The sequence below is a fragment of the Crocuta crocuta genome, unplaced genomic scaffold (genome assembly GCF_008692635.1).
Source record: "Crocuta crocuta isolate KB4526 unplaced genomic scaffold, BGI_CrCroc_1.0 scaffold72, whole genome shotgun sequence".
NCBI classification, from domain to species: Eukaryota; Metazoa; Chordata; class Mammalia; order Carnivora; family Hyaenidae; genus Crocuta; species Crocuta crocuta.
This window is the reverse complement of record NW_027529427.1, coordinates 7,010,294-7,035,236: the sequence shown is the minus strand read 5'-3', so window position 1 is coordinate 7,035,236 and position 24,943 is coordinate 7,010,294. Positions and strand designations below refer to the sequence as shown.

General features: G+C 36.3%; 1 protein-coding gene across 7 annotated transcripts in view; it reads right to left on the bottom strand.

The window, feature by feature from the left end:
- Positions 1 to 24,943, bottom strand: part of WNK1 (WNK lysine deficient protein kinase 1) — a 148,462-nt gene that overhangs the window by 23,580 nt on the left and 99,939 nt on the right. For 2 of the 7 annotated variants that reach the window (XM_077759212.1, XM_077759214.1), the window contains exons 6-18: positions 23,900 to 24,119; positions 22,488 to 22,821; positions 21,459 to 21,646; positions 13,215 to 13,298; positions 5,865 to 6,014; positions 3,928 to 4,389; positions 2,873 to 3,154; positions 2,042 to 2,130; positions 1,776 to 1,938; positions 1,240 to 1,356; positions 745 to 918; positions 462 to 519; positions 209 to 331 (exon numbers count right to left, since the gene is read on the bottom strand). In XM_077759212.1, the coding sequence (XP_077615338.1) occupies positions 209 to 331; positions 462 to 519; positions 745 to 918; positions 1,240 to 1,356; positions 1,776 to 1,938; positions 2,042 to 2,130; positions 2,873 to 3,154; positions 3,928 to 4,389; positions 5,865 to 6,014; positions 13,215 to 13,298; positions 21,459 to 21,646; positions 22,488 to 22,821; positions 23,900 to 24,119 (2,444 nt within the window). Of the gene's footprint in view, positions 1 to 208; positions 332 to 461; positions 520 to 744; positions 919 to 1,239; positions 1,357 to 1,775; positions 1,939 to 2,041; positions 2,131 to 2,872; positions 3,155 to 3,927; positions 4,390 to 5,864; positions 6,015 to 13,214; positions 13,299 to 15,418; positions 16,649 to 21,458; positions 21,647 to 22,487; positions 22,822 to 23,899; positions 24,120 to 24,943 lie in introns of all 7 variants that reach the window. The other 5 variants (XM_077759218.1, XM_077759213.1, XM_077759215.1 and 2 more) reach the window with 5 other exon arrangements.

Sequence of the window (24,943 nt, the reverse complement as noted above, 5' to 3'; positions counted from 1 at the left end):
CTGTCCTTTCTGGCTCTTATTCTTTAATCCTCTCTATTCATCCTCTATTTCCCTCCTCCATATGTTTTTGTCTGTGGATTATAATCTCCATTTTCAACTCTTCTTTATTGTCTATGTCATCATTTGAATTATTGCTTATGACCAAGCTTCCAATGTAGCAGAAATGGTGTAGGATTGATCTAGGTTTGTGATAGAAGCAATTCCTTACCTGTATCTGATATTTCACCAGTGAAAACTTTTGATTCTCTTAATCGACTTTCCGGCACAGGACTCACTATAAACCGTCTTCCAGCGGAATGAACAACTTGAGTTAAAGAACTGGTAGGAACACCTGGTTAAAAAGAAACAAACCATTTAACTGCACTGTCTATATATCGTCCTTCACGAAGCTTCAAGATTTCATTAGTATACAATTTATTAGGCCAAAGGTAAAAGCAAACATGGAAAGAAAAGAAATTCACCTATTTGCTGTGGCATGGAAGATGCAGGAATTGGTTGTTTGAACTCTCCTTCCAATTTCTACAACAAACAAAAGTGACCAAATTCATTCTCATACACAATCTCCCCGCTGCCCCCCAAACACAATCTGGCCAAAGCAACTGGCCGCATGCAAAGAGAACATAAATGTTTGATAATCTTAGTCACGGATGTAATGTGGTATCACTGAACATTTTGCATGGCAAATTTAACACTACAGCAATATTTTAAATAAACAAAGCTTCACTATGGGAATGCTGAACTTACCTGAGAACCGGCAAAGCCATAGTCATCCTTTCCCTGTAGGCTCTCCAATCCCTGGTCACCCTCTGGTTCCACACTGACATCCTCACTGAGCATTTCATCAGCTTTTTCGATAATTTCTCGCACTTGATCCACAAAGGACTCTCTCTCTATTGCTAGGATAAAGTCATTGTTCACCTGTAAAAGAATGTGGTGTCAGTCTAACTAGTAGAGTGTTACTCATGTTTTAAGTCATTCCACTCATCACTTTCACGACTTCTGACCTATCTGCACACCACCTGTACTATTATTTACTGATATGTAATTCTTCAACACTTAAGAGTTACACATGTCCTAAACAAAAATATCTCTAATCACAGGTTTGGTATGCTAATTACATTCACAATGAAATAAACACATAACTCTCAAAACATATTACAAAATATTGCACATTTACTTAGGGCAGTGGATATTAAAAAAGTACTAAAGCAAAGTTTGGAACCCCAAATGCAGACATACCATTATTGTTGCTATCTCCTCAGGATTGTCACCATCTAAATCGAATTTAAACGTAACCATTTTCCGATTATGAGTCTCTAACTGACATTCTACTACCCGGTCCCCTTTATTTGAAACCTAAAAAGAAAAAAAAGAAAAGGTACTTCATACCTCAGAAGCCATATTACATATTATTCCATTACTAAATTTGAGAAAGTAATGCAGATTATCACTTGAACTTAAGTCTGATGCTACCACTATTCCTTGAAGATTTGTTGGTATTTACCTATTAAATTTAGAAAGAAAACGTTAAGAAAATACTGGCCTTTGAGCTACTGCCTCTCCTTCCATACCCTTCAGTGGAAGATATGTAAAGTCTCTGTTCTACAAATTAAAACTTTTTCTGAAAGGTAGAGTGCCTTACCATAAAAATGTGGAATTTAACAATATTATTTCGGTGATTGAAAATTCTAAACTTTCATAACTATATGTGAGCCTTAGAAATATTTAAATGACATTAAGTAACTATATGAAATTCATACAGTAGCAATACTTACATTCAAAATTCTCAATTTTGGACGCGAAGACTTCTCATGACGAGAGCGACTTCTTACAGATTTTCGATAATGCCGTTTTGTAGTTCTCCCTTCATGCCTTCCACTGGACGATGGGACATTCTCATTGCCATCACTCATTCCTGAAGCAACATCTGAATGTGCACTTTGAAACAAAAAGAAAAGTTCAGTGTTTAAAGGTTTGATATTTTGAAGTTTTATACCATCCCGCTTACCAGTCAAGGAAGGAGAATTTTACTTTCACGTACCTGTCTATAGAAGAGACCAAAGTGGTAGGCTGTGCCTGTGCCACTGGGAGTGGCTCTGGAGGAGCAACTTGAGAGGCTCCCTGAGTACTCTGCAAATAGAAAGGATAACGCACATCTTGGCAGTGAGACATTTTATTATTCTTCATCTCCAATAAGCTACACTTTTTCTTTCTTATCCCCCCTACAAATCCTAGAAGCACTAAATTTACAGTAATTCTCAGTATTCAGCATCTAAGGACAGTGGTCTTAAAATTCCAAAGGAAGTTTCTAAAGCTAAGTTTCGGAATAGACTGCATGGTGTGACATCAGCCGACATAGCTGCTAGGTAGTGAGAAAGTACAACTTGCATGCAGCCAGCATCTTCCTAGAAGTGTGCAACAGGACAGGCAGAGCAAAGTGCAAAGACGATTCATATCTTTCTCCTAGTAGGGCAAAAATGATTACTGGGAGCACAGCAGAAGATACTTTTATGACTGCCACTGGCAAGAATTTGTGAAAGGATAAGAATAATGGCTAAAGTACTAGCTAGAGAAGTGAAGTGCTAATAGGGTTAATCTTCTCCAAGGCACACTCACTTCCCAACAGAACAGCCAGTGGCAACAAGGCCCCCACATTGGCATTTCATTCTGCTGGAAGAAAAAGTCATTTAGAAGTTAGTTTGAAAATAGTCTCCACATGAGTTCTAAACAGGGGAACCTATGTTTCTTCTTTGTCATTTTTATCCCATTGTGTGTGTTGTGTGTGTGTGTGTGTGTGTGTGTGTGTGTGTGTACATATATATATAAATAAATATATATGTTTTACATATAAACATGCAGTAATTCCATTTACCTCCAGAGCTGCTTGCTGGGAGGATGTAGTGGGGGCTTGTTGTGCTAAACTCACTGCTGGCTGGGACACTTGAACCTGTCCTCCTATACTGCCCACAGGAACCAAAAGGTTTGATTCCACAAAAGGCTGCACCACTGTAGGAAAGTAACCCGGTGTAGCCAGTGCTTCTGTCGGCATGGGAGGGGATAGAACTGTAGAAGGGATGCAACTAGAAGCCACGCTGGAAGTGGGAGCAATATTTGAATCTCCTGGGTATTGTGGTGGCAGTCGAGGTGGGAAGCCCTGTGACAGAAATGAGGAAGGTGAGTTAGTGCAGGTTGGGACATCAAATTAGCAAAACAGCAAGACATGCACAAAAAAAAACCAACCAACCAACCAAACAAACCAACAAAAAAACCCCAACAAAAAACGAAAGCACATAGTAAAGAAGAACAGTAGTAGCCCCATCTCTTTCTAATAATTTAAAGAAGATTTAAAGATGATTCTTGAAATGAAGTGTAGACTGGTTTCAATTTAGGGGACGGGACTCTACAACTACACTTTAAATTGCTGGTTTTTCGCCTCTTGGAGATTTAAGTAGGTGGAACAAACTGATTCCTTCCAGAAAAATGTCAGCTTTCTAGCCAATCTTATGTGGGAGAAGGCAAAAACTCTTCAAGGTACTCATTCTAGCCATTTCATGACAGGCTAATCTGAAGCTTTTTATTGGTACCATGTTGACTACTCTATTTACCCTACCTATAAAAAAAAAAAAGTAGCCTGATGTACTTACTCTCCTATTAGCCACATCTAGCATTCAGTCAGCTTACATCAAATACTGAGAACCATCTTTCTCCAAGGAAGTGTCTTGAGAAAAATGAAAATGAAATCATCCAACATCACTACACTATCTTTTCTCTGAATTTTACTGTATTAGCTTATCTAGTTGAGATCAGCTATACTTTTATTACCGCTAGTTATTCTGACACTCAACTATTAGGTTTTCAAGTCCTTGATGGTTTGCTATTAGAACCAAACCCTCTGGTGCCCTCCTTTTTTGCTAGCCAAAACAATACCTGGTATAGAACATCTCCAGAGGGAAGTGGAACCTCAGCAGCTTGTCCAAGGCTAGCTGGAATTCCCATGGACTGAACTGCTGGTTGCAGGAGCTGTGGGTGAACCTGACTTGGCAGCTGAGTCACAGGCTGCAGAAGGGTTGGAAGCTGACTAGGAACCACAGCTGGGCCCCCTGGGATCGCAGCTGCTGTAGCAGATGAGGCCATGGTGAGCAGAGGCTGATTAACGCCAGCTGCCATTGTAACAGGGAGGGATGAGAAACCTGTCTGAGATGCAGACACATGAGGGGTTGATATGGGAATTTGAGAGACAGGATACTGGGGGGGGAGTAAGGAAGTAGAGACTGGCTGTCCCAGAGGGAGGAAATGAGCACCAGAGTGGACTGGAACAACTGAGGGTTGTGTCGCAACTGGGATCTGAGGTTCGCCTTGCATAGCTGGTACTGGCTGGGAAACTGGAAGCTGGGAAGGTAAAGAAAAACAAAACAGACAGACTTAAAAAAAAAAAAAAAAAGCAAGGCTGCCAAAAGCAAGATTTATGTGTTAGCCAAAAGGAAAGAAAGAAAAAACCCCCCAACCCTGCATACATTAGTGTAAGTTAATGTGCCACACAGGAATAGGGAAAGGATAGTGGGAGACAAAGAGGCTGATAGACGGGCCGTTTCAAATCTTTCGTGGAAAAAAATTTTGCAAATGCTTCATTGTTCAACAATAAAAAGAGGACACTTCCACAAGCAGAGTCTGTTTTTTTACAGCTCTATTTAGCCGTATTTCACATGCCCTAATCCATTGGTATATCTGTGGTCTCTAGATCTACAACTGCTATTATAGTAATTATTAAAATTCAAATGGATGTGCCTTCTTGCTGGAATTAGATTTCAATCCATATTGCTTCTACAAGTTTTTTTTTTTTTTTTAAATTTCTGAGAGAGCGAGAGCGAGCGAGCACACGTGAGCAAGTGAGCAGGGGAGGGTCAGAGAGAGGAGACACAGAATCTGAAGCAGGCTCCAGGCTCTGAGCTGTCAGCACAGAGCCCGACGTGGGGCTCGAACCCACGAACTGTGAGATCATGACCTGAGCTGAAGTCAGACGCTTAAACGACTGAGCCACCCAGGCGCCCCTACTTCTACAATTCTTAAGTCTAACACTGGCTGATGAAAGTAGGTATGAATATCATATTTCACTGATTCTAGGATGCAATCATCCCTCTCTACCACCTGGTCATTTTAACATTTGTGAACCTGAGATGTATCTTACAATTAATAGTGTGTCAGTCCTTGGTTAAGTAAAATAATGGTGCATTTGACAACTGATAGTATCTTAGACGTGATGAAGTATGACCGAAACAAAACACTGTGCCAAAATGCAAGGACAACAAGCCCTAATGTTAAAGTTAAAAAAAGGTCATTCAGTAGAATATACCTTCTTTAAAAGGGTACTACTTTTTAAGTGATTCAAAGGATGACTCAGAACAACAGAACATCATTCCATATAAGGGGTTTTTATGACTTACTGTCAGTAGGCAATGAAGGAGGAAAAAATGCATAAATCTACATGAAAAATATAGCACAGTTGTAAATCTAGAATATTACATATAGCTGACACAATTCTAGAAAATGTCACAGGTTCAGTTATCAAAGCACTGTTACTTAACTCATCAGTTCTAATACCTGTCAAACTGACTTTAGACTGATAAACCTAAAAGTTAATTAAACATTTTTAACTTTTAACATTTTAAACATTTGTGACTCCTGTACAGTAATGTACCTATTTACATTAATTCATGTGCACAAAAGGAACAACTGTTAAGTCATTTTTCCAGTGAAAATAACCAACTTTGGTATTTCAACACTAGAGAAGAGAGAAGTCTGCCTATGAGGAAAGATGAATTACATGGAGATTCCATTTAGCATCTATTTAGAAATGAAGAGTTTACCTGTTTTCCAGCTGATACTTGAGGCAAGACCTGTGGAGTTTGAGACTGACTGACTGGCTGTGCAGTAGTGGCCTCACTAGAGGCTGATGTCTGTGGAAGTGAATACTGCACTGTCTGTTGAGGAAGGGCTGTCTGCTGTACTCCCTGCTGCTGAAAATAAAGTATAAATATTCAGTTTTGTTTCAAGTCATTAATAGCACGGTTCTAAGGAAGTATGTTCGCCTAACGCCTGCTGTATCTATAGATGACAATATTAGTAATCAAGACATACACAAACCCAAATCCATCAATTCCCTTTCACACATCTCTTTTTCCTCTGGTGTTATTTGTGATGGTACCACCAAGAGCAATTAACCAATGTTTCAGAATTTGAGTCACTACTGGTTCTTCACCTATCATCCCCCTTACCCCAACAGTAGGTCATTCACAAAGACCTTTAGATAACAGGTCCTCTGTCCTCCCATACCCCCTTCTGATTTTTCCTATTTCTTAGTATCTGTTCTCACTTTGGTCCTATATTAAGCAAATCCAATCTCTTCCCTTTTCTTTCTCTTATTGTATTTTATCAACTGTATAATTAATTTGCTTAAAGAACAGCTCTGATTACAGCCACAAAATAGTGAGAAAAAACACTGAACGTGGAATTTTACTTTACCATTTACTAGCTGTAATACCTTAGAGACTGCTCATTTTACTGCCAAAAAGATACTTCCTTCTTAGAAAACAAGCACACAATTACCCAATTCAAAGCACGGCAAAGGAATAAGTGACATTTAGGAATCAATCGTGTGTTAGGCATTATGGTTTAACACATCTAAACTTAAGTATGGTACATAATTGTATTCCCAATACTAAATTTTACAGAATGGCCCCCTTTGGCCTAACAAAAATCTGAACTTCACAGCTGATTTCTAAGACTCTCTAATACCTCTAAGTAATTTAAAATTGTTTTGGTTAATACAGAACAACAGCTGCTTGCAATGAAAATTTTAACCAACGTATCAGATCGTTAAGTTAAATGAAAAATCCTAACCCTATTTCTCTAGCGGCTATCACTATCAATGGTTTGGTCATCACTTTTACGGACTTTTTTCTATATATAACTGGTCATTTACACACAATTACGTATCTGTTTGTTGAAATAAAAGCATGCTCATTCTATAAATACAGTTCTCTAACATGCTATTTTCATTTAATTTATCATTGGCATCAATATCCCAATGATGAACATTTTGGTTGATTTTTTTTTGCTACTTAAAATAATGCTACAGCCAGTAGTAGCCTCTTACATATGTCCTGGTCTATACAACTAATTAGTTACTACTCATAAAAAGGTATGCTATTTGTAAGCATATGTATACATGAAAACTTGAGATTTAACTGACATATAATGATTTAATATATGTGTACATTATGAAATGATCACCACAATAAGCCTACTTAACATCCACCACCACAGTTTTTCTTGTAAAGAGAATTTTTAAATTTTAAGATCTACTCTCTTAGTAGCTTTCAAATGTACAATGCCATAGCAATTGTAGTCACTATGCTATATACTGCATTCCCAGGAATTGTTTTTATTTATTTTATATATATATTATGATCCTGACCACTTTAACGAACATCCTAGATTTTGTTAGGTGATAACCTGTAAATAATATTTTTGCTCTCTTGATACTTATTTCTTACTTAGTTCTCAATGTGTCAATTAAAATCACTCTCCAAAATGCTGAAACACAATGGTGATAGTAGCCATGTTTGTTTTTTTCTTGTTTCTGATAATGCATTCTTATTTTATCTTAAATCAGGAACTATTGAATTATATAATATTTATTTTCAGCAACTAATAAGGTATATATATGCAAATATAAAGCAACTCTGATTATAAAATAATTTTCCATATTTTCACTGTGAAGGGAGAATAAAAAACTAGAGAATCTTTTTGGTCAACATGAATATATTTTAACTGTAAGGAATTCACACTGAAACATCTATCATTATCTAAGTCATTAATTTACCTCCCTAAGATGACATATTTACATAAATATCTTAACTTAGAAATATTGTTCCACCTCCCTCATTCAAACTCTTCCCAAATAAGAAACCGGTCTCTTTATCTTCACTAGAGCTACACTACAAAGGCTCTAGTTTTCTGGAGCACAGTATAATACTTTTCCTGTAAGTTGTGTCTTACAGTAAAATTTGCAGTGACAAGCATCATAAATAGTATTAGGACAGCTGCATTTTTTTTCCTTTTGTCATGACTTACAGGTTTATATTGATGTAATCTTTGTATTAACTCTTTTTCTTTTTCTTTTTTTTTTTTTTTTTTTAATTTCTGAGAGAGACAGCATGAGCAGGGGAAGGTCAGAGAGAGATGAAGTTACAGAATCTGAAACAGGCTCCAGGCTCTGAGCTGGCAGTCAGCACAGAGCCCGACGTGGGGCTCGATCCCACGATCTGTGAGATCATGACCTGGGCCGAAGTCAGACACTTAACCAACTGAGCCACCCAGGCGCCCCTCTATTAACTCCTTATAGTGACCTTTAAATAAGTTGTTTACAATGACACTTGAACCTGGAATAGTGAAGCTGCTCCCTTAAGGACCAAATCTATGTTTAATTTCTTGGCTTTTATTTTAAAACCAATTCTATCAGATGTTGTCTATAAACATTTCTAACCACATATACTATTTTAAGGTCCTTACAAGCACATGTTTTCACCAGTTTTATTTTATTCCATTAACATTGTTTTTGCTTATTGTTCAAAATAAAGGAGAATGAAAGTCTGTAATATGCAAATATGATAAAGGTTTCAATAGATGCTGATTTCCCTCTTTACTAAGGGAAAGGGAAAAGTCTGAGAAAAAAAATACCACTTTACAGATGGGCATATGCTTTTTTTTTAAAAATAAATGTTTTTATTATTTTTTTGACAAATAGTTTATTGTCAAATTAGTTTCCACATAACACTCAGTGCTCATTCCCACAAGTGCCCTCCTCCATGCCCATCCCTCCTCCCCTCCACATCCATCAGTCCTCAGTTTTTGTCAGCATTCAAGAGTCTCTCATGATTTGCCTCTCTCCCTTTCCCCCACCATTTCCCCCCTTCTTCTCCCCCTTGTTCCTCCGTCAAGTTCCTCCTAATCCTCCTATACGTGCAAACATATGATATTTGTCCTTCTCTGCCTGACTTATTTCACTCAGCATAACACCCTCAAGGTCCATCCATGTTGCTACACATGGCCAGATTTCACTGTTTCTCATTGCAGATGGGCATATGCTTAACTCTCTCTCACTCCTATTAATGCAGAATCATGGTTACATCAAGATCTGGACTTAATCAGCTCCTTTTGAACCTATATCTGTACTTATTTGTGGTCTAGCGAAACTGAACTAAAGGTTTGTTTCTATCTCACAGTTTTCTACCTTTGTGTTTTCTACCTGGCTTACACTGTCCCCCCACACCCCTTTGGCCTACAACACTCTTTATTCTTACATGAGTTTAATTCACAATAGAGTTCAGTTCAAATACTATCTTTCATAAAGCCTTCCTGATATTCCCCTCCCTGCTTTAAAGGGATATAATTTCTCTCCTTTGATGGCATAATTGGGATGTAGTTAAGTGGGGAGTTGTGGAGTCAGACTACTTGGATTTAAATTCTTTTTCTACCTTTAAAAAAAATTTTTTTTTACTGTTTATTTATTATTAAGACAGAGAGAAACAAAGCATGAGTGCGGGAGAGACAGAGAGAGAGGAAGACACAGAATCCGAAGCAGGCTCTCCAGGCTCTGAGCTGTCAGCGCACAGCCCGACAAAGGGTTCGAACTCACAATCCATAAGATCATGACCTGAGCCGAAGTTGGACGCTTAACCAAGTGAGCCACCCAGGTGCCCCGTTTCTACTTCTTATAAGTTGTGTAAGCTTGGATAAATTACTCATCTTCTCCAGATCTTACCTTAGCTTTTCCATCTGTACAATGAAAATAATGACTGTACATGTACAGGGTACATACAAGGATTAAATAAAAATTCAGGTAAAATGCTTTGCACATTGTATATAATCTTAATTGTTACACCTATTTGTTTTGTAGGAATTGACATATATGTTTACTAGATTATTTTGGCTCTTTAAAAGTAGTCATGTCTGATCCATCTTGATAGACTCTCAGTGCCTACCTAGCACATGGTCCTTGGGAGCATAAACTCAATTAGGAAAAAAATCTGTTTAATTACTGGTGTGTGTGTGTGTGTGTGTGTGTGTGTGTGAGGCGGGGGGAGAACTGTTGAGAAAGAACAGTTTTATAGACATGTACCATCACTATTTGCTTAAAATAAGAGTGAGAGGCACATATGCCAATTATACCTTAGAGTATTTAGGGAGAAGTGGCACCCCTGGGTAGGCCAGGACTATATGGTGATCTTTTTGTGTATAATCTCATTGGCTAATAAACAACACTTCAGCCAAACAGGTATTGTTTAGCACAGCAACTTGGAAATGTGATTTGTAAAAACCTGCCTCATGAAACCAGTTCAAATAGCCTATACAGACTATATACTATCTGTTGGATAAGGAAGGGTGCTTGATGGAAAAAATGTTCATGAGCCTCAACTGAACAGAAACTTAAGAAATACCTGAAGACTATGGAAGAAATAATAATAATATAATAATAAAAAAACTATTATTGAGGGCTCTATCATTCATTCATTCATTGAGACACAAGAGAGTGAGCACGAGTTGGGGAGAGGGGCAGAGGAAGAGACCGAGAATCTTAAGCAGGCTGCACGCTCAGCGCAGAGCCCAGCATGGGGCTCAATCCCATGACCCTGGGATCATGACCTGAGCCAAAATCAAGAGTCTTAACTGATTGAGTCACCCAGGTGCCCCTCTATGGAACAAATTATTAAGTAAGTTGGGTTACCGCATACGTGGGAAAGAGCTACTGAAGTTTTCTGGTAGGAGGAAGCAATTTTTGGTACCTCACTGATAAGATACACAAACCATTAGATGGGACTCTTGATAAAAAACATGAAAAAAGCAATCCCTTATTGGTTACATTCCAGAAACCCACGGAATAAAGTAAATTTCAGCTAAAGTACATTTTTCTTCTCACTAAAAAAATTAGAGATATGGTTTCCTAAGACAGGGTTGGAAACCAATAAAATGTAAAATGAAACTCACATCTAAAAATAAACTCCACCCATATAGTACAGAGACAGAGCTTACAACCTTTTAAAAAAAAAAAAATACATGAAACCCCAGTAGCTGAAACAAATGTAGCTTCTTGAGTACCTCTCCAGAATCATAAGTCCTTGTAGAACTTTAATATAGAAAAAAACCCTCACTATTCTAGAAATGTTGAATTCTGGCTTGTAATTTTTAGTTCTACCCATTTACTGGTTATGTGACCCTGAATAAATTAAGTATTCTAGACTGTATATACTTAAGTAATTTGAGAGCTCAATTTTATGATTCTACTTAAATATCATACTCCATTTAAAATAACTCACAAAAGTATCTACAAAAAGGATTACTGACACATAAATTTTGTTTGTACTGTAGCCATATTTGGCTACATTTTTTCCTAGAAGAGTCAACTACCTAAATTCTTTTAACCTGACCATTTATGGAATTGTCCTCCCTTTACCCTCACATATTTTTCTTACTAATAATCTGAATGGTTTGTTTCACTATCTTCATTTGCTAGTAAGTATACAGATATATATGCCCACATATAATATACATAACAAATTCCTGTGGAGAAGGAAAAAGAGAGCAAACACTTAAAAATTTACTCAGGTTTATTAGTGTTGGCCTGTGTCCAAAGATAAACAAACTAGAGGTGGTACCTGATAGTGCTTCTGCCTTCAAACAGATTTATTTAACTTTTAATTTGTATTTTCATTAAAGGTTGTTAATGGAACTAAAATACAATTTGTTAAGGTTGGCAAAAATGTGACTACTCAAATTTAACTATAATTATATATAGATTCAGCTACTTGTCTGAAAGAAAGAGCAGGAGCAAGACAAAGCATGATTACCAGCCTTTAAATTCTGTAGACAGGGCTGTTGGTCACCAAGTAAATGTACGTATAACCAAACTAATTCTGTACAAGAACAACTAATTTAAACTAGTATCAAATGATTATATGATTACATGCTAGACTGGAAGGAGACCACTTGTAATAAAAATTAAAAGCTTTGTTTAACAAATTAATAGAGGGGTGCCTGGGTGGCTCAGTCAGTTAAGCATCTGACTTCGGCTCAGGTCATGATCTCACAGTTTGTGAGTTTGAGCCCCACATCAGGCTCTGTGCTCACAGGTTGGAGCCTAGCGTTTGCTTCAGATTTTGTGTCTCCCTCTCTCTCTGTCCCTCCCCTGCTCACGCTCTGTCTTTTGCTCTCTCAAAACTAAAACAAACATTGAAAACAAAATAAAATAAAGATTAATAGAAATAAAAACCAATTTATGATTTGGTAGCTGTGAAAACACACTTCGTAGGGAACTATCAATGAACTAGCTCATCAGGAAGTTTTTATGACAAATGTGGTGGCTATAAATTTTATTTCAAACAACTAATAAATATTCAATAGTGTCAAAAAAGCATTATTCCCATGCAAATAATTGCTATTAACTAATATCAAATAATGAACTACAGATATTTAATTTTAGAATTACTAGTTTTGCTGTTGAATCCATCAGCACTGGAAAAAGCATTATTCCCACGCAAATAATTGCTATTAACTAATATCAAATAATGAACTACAGATATTTAATTTTAGAATTACTAGTTTTGCTGTTGAATCCATCAGCACTGTACTAATCTTGAGTTCTGTGGACTTTTAGGAATAAATTCCCCAATCAAAAGTTTAAAAATATGTTTAAAAAGTTCCTAAAGTGGCTGTTCAGTTCTCTTAGCATAAAATCTGATACCCATATCACAGATTAGAACTTAATTAAAAAGGAGTGTAGCATTATTAGTCAAATATAATGAAAGCAATAGCAAAATGCTCATAAAAGGTAAGTCACAAATATAAAAAAAAATGGACATTCTTTGTATTGTTAAATTATGTGTAGAATCATCTATTTAAGAAGGCAGATAAGTATCAGTTAACAATGATTCTTCTGAATTTCAACATATATCTGAATTTAGTAGATATTTAAAAATAAACAAAAGGGAAGATTTTCTAAAATGTTACTGAACACAAGAAATGTTATGCCTCTTGATTTTTCTTTCAAAAATATAGCAAGTCATTTATTTATATAAGGAATCTAATTCACGAAACGATGTTAAACAGTGTTTTGGCTATTAATACATAAAATGTAGCAATGAGTTAGTTGTTCTCACCTGTTGAGAATGTTGTATGGGTAGGGATGATGGAACCCCTGTTAGGCTACTTGAGGATGGCTGACCCTGGCTTTGCCCCTGTGCCTGAAGGAAAAAAGTGAATACAACAAATTAGTGAAGCCCCATAAGTATATTGAGAGGTCAGACTTTTGCAATAAACATTCAAACTCCTGAGAGTTTGCTTGAGCAAAATGAAACATTAGCTTGATTGAGTATGTATGGGAGACCACTGGGGCATCTTTTGTAAGAAAGGGTTAGAGGTGGATTTTATCACAGAAGGTATCCCAGTCCCATGCAAAAACCACTGATGGTTAAAACCTAACCTACTACTGCTGTGCTCGGGCTAGAATTTTAGCTGGCTAAAACAGTAAAATTTGTAATAAAATTGTTACTGAAAGTATAATCATCAGGAAAAAGTAGTATGACTACCAATGTGAAATAACCCTGTATCGGAATAATTAAAGACAAAGGATATCTGATAGTGCTAATTTGGTTCCTTTTGCTACTTCCTGTAGTGCTAGGGAGACTTTTACTAAAAATGTAAAAAAACTTGGTATCGTCACTAACCTAGAGTAATGGTTGTCAACTACAAGTGATTTTGCCCTCCCAGGGGTCATCTGGCAACATCTAGAGATTCTTTGGTTGCCACAACTGGGGGGAAGTAGTTTTTACAGGCATCTACTAGTTACAAGTGGAGGATGCCGCTAAACATCCTACAGTGCACAGAACCACGACCCACAACAAAGAATTATCCAACCTAAAGCGTCAAGAGTGTTGAATTGGAGAAGCCCTGACCGAGAAATCTAACTTAAAATAATGAGAAAGTGAGAAATGAATGCAGGATTTTATATAGGTAAGTTAAGGAAATGAAAAGGCCCACAACCTTTGGTGTTCCATTTCAGTTTAGAAGGGTTTCTTTGAAGCCTACTTGGATTTGACACCACATGTCACTGCATCTTAACCACCATTAAGTATTCATTCTTTCTGCAGTATGTCTGTAAATTTACCACCTGATGTTTTACTTTGGAAAATTTAAAGAACAGCTGGCAGTGCATTAAGATTTATAATACAGGCTGACAAGCAGTGTGTTAATGTGAGTACACAGTGAGTACACTGCATGCCCATGCAGCATAATTTTCAAGTTTTTGGATCTTTTTGCTTCTACTGTTTATGCCCCTTATGAGGGAAGAACACAGGAAGAAAGCAAAGAACATATAATATTTTATAAGAGTGGAATATTTAAAAGATCCAAGCGATGCCTTGAATATATAACTGGAAAGTCTCCTATATAGATTTTATAAGACTTAACACAATTGATAAAATATGTCAAAGGAAAACGATAGTTAATACTGACTCCACTTGTTGAATTCTGTTATGTCCATTACTTTGTCTTTATTTGCAAGAGTGCATATGCCCATACACATAAATAACAAAATTTAATTTGTTGAGGAAAGAACCAAGGCCCAAGATATATGTTGCAAGCTGAGAAACAGAGATCACAAATCCTTAAAAACAAACCAAAAAAAAAAACCCCTACCACCCACACCAGATTATAATTTTGTTGCTAAAAATTAGAATCAGTCAACTTTATAGATTAGCATTTTATTTGGACATATAATACACAGTGACTTGTTCAAATGCCATTTTAAAAGGCATTTTCATTTGTTCCTAAATTCTTAAGATGTTTCCTTTCTCTGTCTTTTAAGATTCTTCCAAACTAATGAAAATTTTGTGTATTCTTAAAACTCTTTAAAAAAAATTCCCTATTTTCCATTTTTTTCATTTTATAGGAAAAAAATGTTAACTTTTTTTTTTAACTAGCCATGTTTGTTTTTAAGGAGAAATACTTCACATTAGTACTTATAAATAATCAATGAGTCAACTTTACATTACAGACATTTACATTTTCACTACAGATTGAAATTATTCTACATATGGATAAAAGTAACTGATTTTGACGAGTGACTAAAGTTCTAGTTTTTGTGTTCAAAGGGGTTTGCACATATTATAGGAAAAAGAGGCAGCTTCTCTCTCATATTTTGTTCTTATATACAAGTAGTTCATAATCCCCCCAAAAGGAGAAATACTAATATTACGAATAAAATTAAAAATAATCCACATAAATGGAAAGGAGGGATAAAAAACTTAAATGTAATGATGCACAGTAGGGTAGTTTAAAAGAATTGTGGAAGTTTTCCTATAACCTGTGGATGGAGTGCAGATCCTCCTGAAGAAAATGAGGCAGATAAAACCTGCTGAGATGTGGTTCCTTGGGGGAAACAGAAGAAAAGTGGGGATTCTTGTAACACTGTCTGAGGCAGATGGATAAAGGGTAATGAGACGTCAGAGCCAAAAGATGCAGCTGCTCCCCCTGTAGGGGGAGGTGACTGAAAATCACTGGGATCTGAAGAAGTAATTTGTGAGGAATCACTGGAATATTCTGGGCTTCCTATTGGCCAGTTCTGTCCGATAGGCTCTACCACAGAAACGGTCAATTCTGGGGCATGGTAATTACGCTGTTCTTCAGTCACAGGCTGTAGGCGGCCATGTAATCCAACTGATTGAGGAGGTGGTTCTTCCTGATTCAAGTCCACTGCAACCTGTCGATTTCGGTAAACACGCTGAGGCAAAATTCCTCCTCCTTCTCCTGAAGAGGAGCCTGGAGTATGAACATGAAACTCAAATACACAATTGCTTCTGCTCTCATTGTTATGAGTTAAAACCGCGGGTGCGGAATGAGGAACAAAGACAGGGTGAAATTTCAAACGTGTAGCATCTGTACTGATAGGTGCAGAAATACTAGAGAGGGGAGATCCTGGACTCAATCCAGAATCTAATCTTAAATTCTGAAGGTGTCCTACCAGGAAAGCCTGTCCAGATGGAAATTCAAAGACAGAACTTGAGGAAGGGCCCCCTTGTACTGGCTTCTGTTCGGGTATCTGTTTCATAGGACTTGACAGTACTGGTGAGTTGTATGGAATACCCTCATACTGTTCTGTCACCTGGGCCTGGTAAGCTAGATACACTGGTTCCTGAGGAATAAAATAGTGAGTTTCTTCTGGAAGTACTAGTCCAGGTCTATAGTCACCGTGAACTTGAGTTGGTTCAAACATAGGATGAACCTGTATCTCACATGGCTCTCCGGTTATTCTACTGGCTGTAGTGCCCAACATAACTACGGCCTCTGGTGTCCAGTTAGTTGGGCTGCCCCCAGGTGGAAGAAGATTTTGGCCAACAGTCCTCAGCAGGGGTTGGAAGTGGCGAGTTTGGGCTTCCAAGAAGGAGGTGCTCTTACGCCGCTGAGAAATGGCCACCTTCGGTGGACAGGTGGGAGGTGGTGAAAATGAAACTGGACGTTCATGAATAGTTGGGAAAAATATCTGTGATTCTGGGTATGTTGGGGTCCCCCCACACGGATGCGCCATGGACTGAGGCTGTATCAACATGAATAAGACAAGTAATTCATACATTCATATGTGAAATTACATTAGACATGCAAAACTGGGTAGCTCTGTGTAACCCTATGAAACGGTTACACTAAATTTATAATTAATAAAGAAATAACAATGATTTTGGAAATTATGTGCATAATAAAAATCCATTAAATACATCCAGGGTCAATACAGTTATTCTGTGGGACTCTTTGCATTAGGTAAGAGCTGCTTTTCCACAACATCCTCTCTCAAAGGAAACGGAAGAATTTTCTAAGTGTTTATTCTGTTTTTGGCCCCCAATTAAAATGCTCACTCTTAAGACTTACTGTATATTTAAATCAGTGAAAAAAAATAAAATAGTAAGAGTTAAGGGAAGGCAGTAATCTCAACATTTTTAAGATATAAGAAAGGTACTTCAATTTAATCTGCTATACAAAGTTTTCCTATATTCTATGTTATTACGCTGTGCTGTGTTAGAGGCTTCAGCGTTATTATCAACGAACGGTATATCTTCTAACTAGAAATCAAAAGGGGTATTTTTGGTGGACAGTAAAAGACATACTACTGACTACTGACAAAAAAACCTTCCCCCTATCTATCTTAAACTAGATGCAGTTAATTTTACTAAATGAAACATGTTACAGATGTCAAACTGCTGAATGTCCACTTCTCTAATCCTAGTTAAGGGGTGAATAATTTAGTGTTCAAATCAAGTGACAAGGATAATATTAACAGACTTAACAGCACTTTTTTGTTCACATAGGTAGTTCTAGACATAAGACTCTCTAAATTTAGAATCCTACCTAGCCAAATGCAAACAGTGTACACTGTAATAATGTACTTTCATGGGCTCTTCTTAGAAAGAGTAGGTAAGTTTCATTCTTTCAGTAGGGATAGTTCCCATCAAGTTAGCAAAATGACTCAACTGTTATTTCTTCACAACAGCTAAAAGAGGGCTTCTATTTCAGACAAGAATGTTTCTTTTTTACTCTTATTCAAAGAGTATCCCAAAGCCATAAAATACTATATATAGCTTATCATTCGCCTAAGTACAATTCTGAATATTTTGATATTGCTAGATCAGAATGTTAACTATATTCTCTATCTGGAAAAGCAGCAGCAAGGTCCCACAGTGTTTAACACAACTTTAAGAGAGAGATCTTTTATAGATACAAATGGGGCCAAAGAAAATCTTATGTACTACAAGTGTATCTAACTATTCATTAGGGCCGCAAGAGCTCTTTCTGCCCATGAGTTCTGTTCTCATGCTTTCATAAAACCACCTTTTTTGCATCCTCCAAAAATAATGTATCCATTACGGTAAAGATCCCACCTCATTCAATATCTAAGAGACAAATTTCCAGGAGGGAACATGTTGCCAACACCATCATTTTAAATTACTAAGAAATGAAAAGCAACTTTCAGTCTTCAATCACTCTTTGCTATGGGGGAAAAATGGACCCATTCGGCTTCATTAGTATCTCTTTAGAATAACGTGAAGAGAAAATGTATTTGAGTACTTTTGATACTTTCTGATAAAGAGAAAATGTGCTTTTGGTCAAGCCAATTAATTTAAAATGAAGTAATCCATATTCTTTATATTAATATGTGAAAATGAAAGAATTTGTATAGGTTAGTTAGGGATAGGAGAATATAATAAAAGCTAAATTTTATTGTGCACACATTGATATGTGCTCAGGGCATTATAAGCATTCTCATTACCTCCTTGCTTCCCCCCCCACTTAAAGCCTTGTAACAAAAAAGTTTCCTATAGGAAGAACTGGTACCCTGAAAGCATAATATATTACTAAGTGTAGTCCTTCTATTTATTTAATTTTTATTAAAATTCTTGATGCCTGGATGTATTCATTGGTAATAAATTTTCATTTGTCAGGAAGTTTACGGTTACATACAGTACTGACAAAGAGGGAAGGCAGGCTGGAGCGTCGGTGCTTGCGCTGAGAGGCAGAGTGCATAGGCAGGACACTCTCCAATGCTTTAGAAAGCTTTTCGGCAAAAGTTTCCTCAGGGGCAATCCGAAGGAGGGAAGGAGAAAGGGGTGCAGACAGCGCTGGTGGTGGGGTGGAAGGAGCGCTGGGAGAGATGCGGGACAGAGAGGGGACGGCAGAAAGATGGGGAACACAAACCGACATGCTACGGCCACGACGAGGCTAAACAGAAAACAAACACACACATGAAAAACACAGTACTTTGAAAATAAAATAACCAAATGTACAATGATAATAGGGCATAGCTGACCTAAAGAAGTGTCCATCTTCCCCCAATCCCACAAATCCAATTTTTTTGAGAAGAGGTTTAATTCCACAAAACACACCTGGAAGATCACAACTATGCTCTCTACACTGTTGGCCAAGTACAGGTTTCTTTATGAAAACCACGACAATGATCAATTATCTTCCTAAGTATTCTGAAATTATATCAATTGTTATGAATGTATGAATGAATAAGAAGAGTCAATTGACTGAAGTAGTAGAACAGACAGGGAATACAGTGAATACTCGCTTGGTTTTCTGCAAACTTATTAAGATTAAGAAAGAATGAATTCTATTAGTTTAATGTACATTATACTGTGTAGAAGACTTTAAGACTGGATTACTGGGCAAGAACTCTCGAAATCTCAGGGAAGGTTTCTCAATTCTATTTTAGAAGGCATCAGATTAAAAGAATTGTTGGCTCAGAGTATTTTATTTATTGCGTTTCCTATCTTTATCTATAAAGGTTAAAAAGCCATTTTCTAATAGGAAAAGCATTAGCTTTCTAGAAGTAATACACGACATAGACACATTCTATAGTTTTACTAAAGTAGTCAATGGGACAATACCTTAAATGTGAATCTCTGAAGGTAAAACTTTAATAATTTTCTGGCATATTGGAGATTCAGCTTAGGTTTATAAAGTCTGAGGTGCCCCAACATAAAAATTTTAATATAGCTAAAAAAGCAGTACACCTAATACTGTTGAGGTTGTCCTGAGCAAGTTTGTCATTTCCCTTTAGGTATTGTGAACTGTATAACTGACTGCATTTCTTTTCTGAAACTGCTGCATAGAATGCTCTGAACCAAATTTGTGGGCTACCAGTAGCAAGTACTTAAGCATCATCATACTCATCATACTTAGTTCATTCCTGGTTCTATTTTTCTCCACCCTTGTTTCTCTTTTATTCTAATTTTTTTATTCCACATAAGTGATATATTATTGTAAGCCACAGTAAATTCTTTCTGCAATAAAAAGAATCATAAGATTAAAAGAAATTCTCAGTATTTGATGACTCTTCATGATATCTCCACAGAATACTGTCATTAAAAGGCAAGACCGTCATTAACAGTCTGCTTTCAGAGCATCAATAAATAAATATAACTATGTTTGTGGCTCAAATATTTAAGATCTTCATGAATGATCATTCTATTTCCTTTCTGAAAATAAAGACACCTAATGTTTATTCCCTGTGATGAGGGAAGCAAGGAAATTAAAAATAGTTAAAAAAGAAATCTAGTTATGGTAATCCACAAAAATCAATCAGAGCAAAAGTAGAAACAGACAAGAAATGCTGACAAATATATTTGTCAGAACACAGAAATGCATCTATATAGTCTTTTTAAGTTCTTCTACCCTACCTAATTATTTTAAAGGTCGGAAAAGTAGAAAACATTAGTGTATTAGTAGTTTTCTCTGTGTTACTGTGGCCATTCATCTTGAGACCTAGCTAATGCAGGACTCATGAATGGACTCTGAAACATACAAACATCTTTTATTCCAAGCTGTAGGACAAAAGAGCAGAGCAAACAGAAGTATTTTCTTAACACAGAAAGATTTTCACTTAATGTAGAGCAAAAGTTCCACAAAATTCAGACTTAAAAGCTTTCTAAGAGAGAAAAAAATCTGTCTAAAGATCTCACTAAACAAGTGCTATACAGTGACCAGTTATTCTCTAATTTCTTCCTGAGGCAGATGATGTACTTTACCATGGAGACTTCACAGAGAGTCAACAAAAGAAATGGGGTATTACCTGATGACCTATTTTAACATTTTCTATATGAAAAGCAAGAGTGGCTAATGTAAAACATGGGGCAGTGTGTGTTTCTGTGTTTACATATAAGTGTGTAAAATATTTCAGAAAATAATCTCCATAAGTTGCTTCTGAAAATAAATCTGTAATAAAACCATACCAAATAAAGAGAAAAAGCAAATGAACGTATACTGGGGAAGGAATTTGTGTTCAACACAGACTTCAAGGCAGGAACACGCATAGCAACTGATGGTTAACTAAACACAAGCGCTAAATTAAATGGTCATACAAATAGAGGATTTCTTCACTCTAAAGTACTCACATGCAGCATTCTATAATTGTTTAAATGTCTTACCTGTGTTTTATACAATAAGAAATCTTACAAAAAATGCTTAGTAACTCTTTTAAGTAAGCTTTTGAAAAACACTCCACACACCCACCCTCAAATTATTTGTATGTCCAACTTACAATGATTTGAACAGTTTCAACTCTAAAATGCAAAAGAGGGCATTATCTTTAATCAAGTACAGATTAGTCTAAATTTTGTACATAGTTTCTTCAGCTAGGAAGTTCAGCTAATTCTCTTACATTAATGTTTATGTTCTGGCCTAACTGAACTACTACAATTAACTCTATAATAAACCTATTTCCTTTAGAAACATACCACTTATATTATCTACCTCAGACTCATGCTATTACTTGGCTAGTAGAAAGAATCTGAAATTAACATATTACATCTATTAGCCCTCATTATAGGCTTACACTCTCTTATGCAGTTACTTACCATACTTGAGGGTGGATATACCCCATGAGGCTGAGATTGTGCTTGGACAACAGAGGCTGTATGCCCTGGAATTGTGCCAGTAGAATGTGCCTGTTCATGTTGGGACCCATATGAAACTGTCTGTTGGCTGCTTACTCGAGATTCTGTGAAGACAGAAGATCCTTGACCACTGTCAACTGTCCCGTCCGCTGAAGGAGAAATAAATTGCCAAAAAAACACAGAGACACACATCACAAAAAGGAGGTTTATATTTTCCCATCACAAACCCATGACTCTAGGGTCAGGTTCTTCTTTGTAAAGACCTAAACTAAAAAATGAATACTAGCTATTTTACTAAGATTTCTATGCTTAAAAACATGAAGGATCCATATGGAAAAAGTTTTAATGTCTTTTAAAAAAAACTTCATCGCTGTCATAAAATCTTATTACCTGAAGAATAAGGGAACTAAAATGGAATGCTGTTAGTCAGCCATAGGTTTGATGTAGCTTTCAGTCTTAACTTTGGAGAGCAGTGCATTCTTAGTATTAAGCAGGTAGTTCAATCAAAAACTAAGAGCCACATTAATTTCTAGTCTGTATGTTCTTCAGCTTTGCTAAAAAAAAGACTGAACTAGATTAATGGATTCAATTACAAATAGCTAAGATAAACTTGTTCATTTTTCATTATCAGTTACATTTCATTTTATTCATTTATTTTTGTAGATGTAAGTTTTTAAAAAGTTTTTATTTAAATTCCAGTTATATTATTAGTAATATTAGTTTCATAATATTTTAAGGAATTGTGAAAAGCAGAAATCTACAAACTGGAAAATTATTTTATATTCTAATCACATTTCCTTACTGTCCTGTCCTAGTCTGTTAGTGGTAGATGACAGAATAGAAAGAAAAGGCAGATGGTAATCACTTCAAATTTATTATATATTGGATTCATGATTCAAGCCAAGAGGTCAGTGAAAAATGATGAATAAGAAGATGAAAAATCAATTAGGAGTATCCTTAGCATACTTGTCCATTTCCCAAAATACTTACATAACACAGATATACTAGTTTGTTGGTACTGCAGTTGTTGATGTTGATCCGCCTCAGGTTCTTCAGGTTCTACTTGGGTAGAAACTGAAGCTGATGTGGTAGAAGCAGGAGGCATGCCAGTACTAGCAGATGGGATCTGCTTGACTCCTGCCTGGGAAGTACTTGATTGTTGTTCTACCTGGGGTTTCTGATTGATCTCTTCCTGCTTTCTTTTTTCTTGTTCCTCCCGCACCAACTGCCGCTGTTCTCGTTTTCTCTTAATTAATGACACTCTATCTTTGATGGCTTTCGCCATGGTCTTATGATCACCTTCACAGACATACCCAGACTCTACCTATAGGATAAAGGAGTGCATTAGGAAGCAGTACAATATCAAAAGAAAACAAACCAAATATAAAACAAAAAAAGCATCTTTGGGGGAAAAAAGTAGGAAAAGCGGGGAAGAGAAAGACCTCTCTAAGGACTGGTCTAAACCAAACTGAAGTTACTGGTCTGCATTATGTATTTCTCCACCATTTTTGTAGATACTAATGGGGTGGATGCCATCATCTTTGTAGAAACTTTCAGCGTAGGTGTACCTTCTAACAACACAATGGGGAGCCTAAAACCAAAGGGTTTAAACCAAATAAGGCTCATTTTATTCTATTCACTCTATTTCCCGCTCACATGTAACTATTAATATTAATCCATGTTGTTTTTAACTTTGCTTCACAAGGCAACAACTTAACCTGATGGTAAATACATGCAAGTTAAAAAACAACAACAAATAAAAACACAAATCTCTAATGGTATAAATAACTAACAATTAAAATTAAGATCTCTTTCATATCTGACTCCTTCTATTGAATGGTTCTTATAAATTCTAGCAGAGATATTCTAGGAGTATCTCTGCATATTCACTATTTTAGGCATATCGCAACCCTAAAATTGGTGAAGTGTTTCCTTTCTGAAAAGTTATATTTTAGACATACTTCAAAAAGTGACTGATCAAAGGCTGCCTACTAATAATTAATCTTGAAAAGTCCCTCAAGGAAAAACAATTCATAATATATTTAGAGTTTATCCAAATAACTGATCAATATTTAGATATTTAGAAAATATAAATTGTCATTCTAACTCAATAGGTTTATGCAGATTAGGAGTCATTCAACCTTACAGCCTTTCAGATAACTTCAGAATACATTTTAGATCGATCCATCCATCCATCCATCCATCCATCCATCCATCCATCCTTATCTATCTACATTTATTTATCTTTTCCTCAAATAAAAATAACTTTGGGGCCATCAATCAACACAATTTTGTATCAATGAGATCTGCCATCCACACTGCTTCATAAACTTTTTTGCTCAATAATATCAATGTTTATAAATCTATATCAATTTTTATATGGCAGATCAGTGCTAATTTACCATTTCTTGAGCAACGTCTTCTGGCACATCTCTTTCCAAGTCAAAGGAAAACTCAATAGCTTCATTGTCTTTGTATTTTCCCTTTAATTTCTTAATATCTTCAATACGAAGCCATAATTTAATGGCTATCTTTTCTCCATCATCTTCTTCTGCTAATTCTACCCGTACCCCTGTTTCCTCCTGGAAGAAGGCATGGTTCAAAAGGTCTTTGATAGAATATCTACCAAAGAGAGAGAAGTGAAACGAAAAAACAAAACAAAATGCATTAGATTTAAAACAATTTTTTAAAAAAAATTTTAATGTCTTTATTTTGAGAGACAGAAACAGAGAGCGAGTGGGGGAGGGGCAGAGAGAGAGGGAGACACAGAATCTGAAGCAGGCTCCAGGCTCTGGGCTGTCAGCACAGAGCCCAAAGCGGGGCTCGAACTCACAGACTGTGAGATCATGACCTGAGCTGATGTCGGATGCTTAACTGACTGAGCCACCCAGGCGCCCCTAAAACATTTTCAAGTATGGCTGATTATTGTTATACTTGGCATAATAAAAAAGGACTACTAAAAAAACCAAGATTTTATAACTCATTTCTACACTGCTCCATGTAAATAGTGATTATAGTTTTGATCTCAAGTTATAGAACATCAGAACAATCTCATTTATAAATAAGAACTGAAAGTGATACTTTTTAAGTGATCTAATCTCTATTTAACGATGTGCTAATAAGAGCAATACACAGAATATCAGAGCTTCAAAATACCCCATAGTTTATATAGAATTTATAGTTAACAAAATCTCCTCTTATGTATGGTCCCATCTAATCCCCCAACATTCAATGAATTATTATTTTCTGATTATTAGGAAATGGAGATTCAGAGAGGGTGAAAATCTGCTCACAGTTAGAAGGCTTAAATGGTTGAATCAAAATTTGAAAATAGGTTTTTCGATTTCTAGTTCTTTACCTCCTACAACTTTATTTACCCCAATAAATTAAAATCCTTGTTCAACAGTTTGTGTACTAGGCAAGAAGTCTGATTGTGGAATAATCTT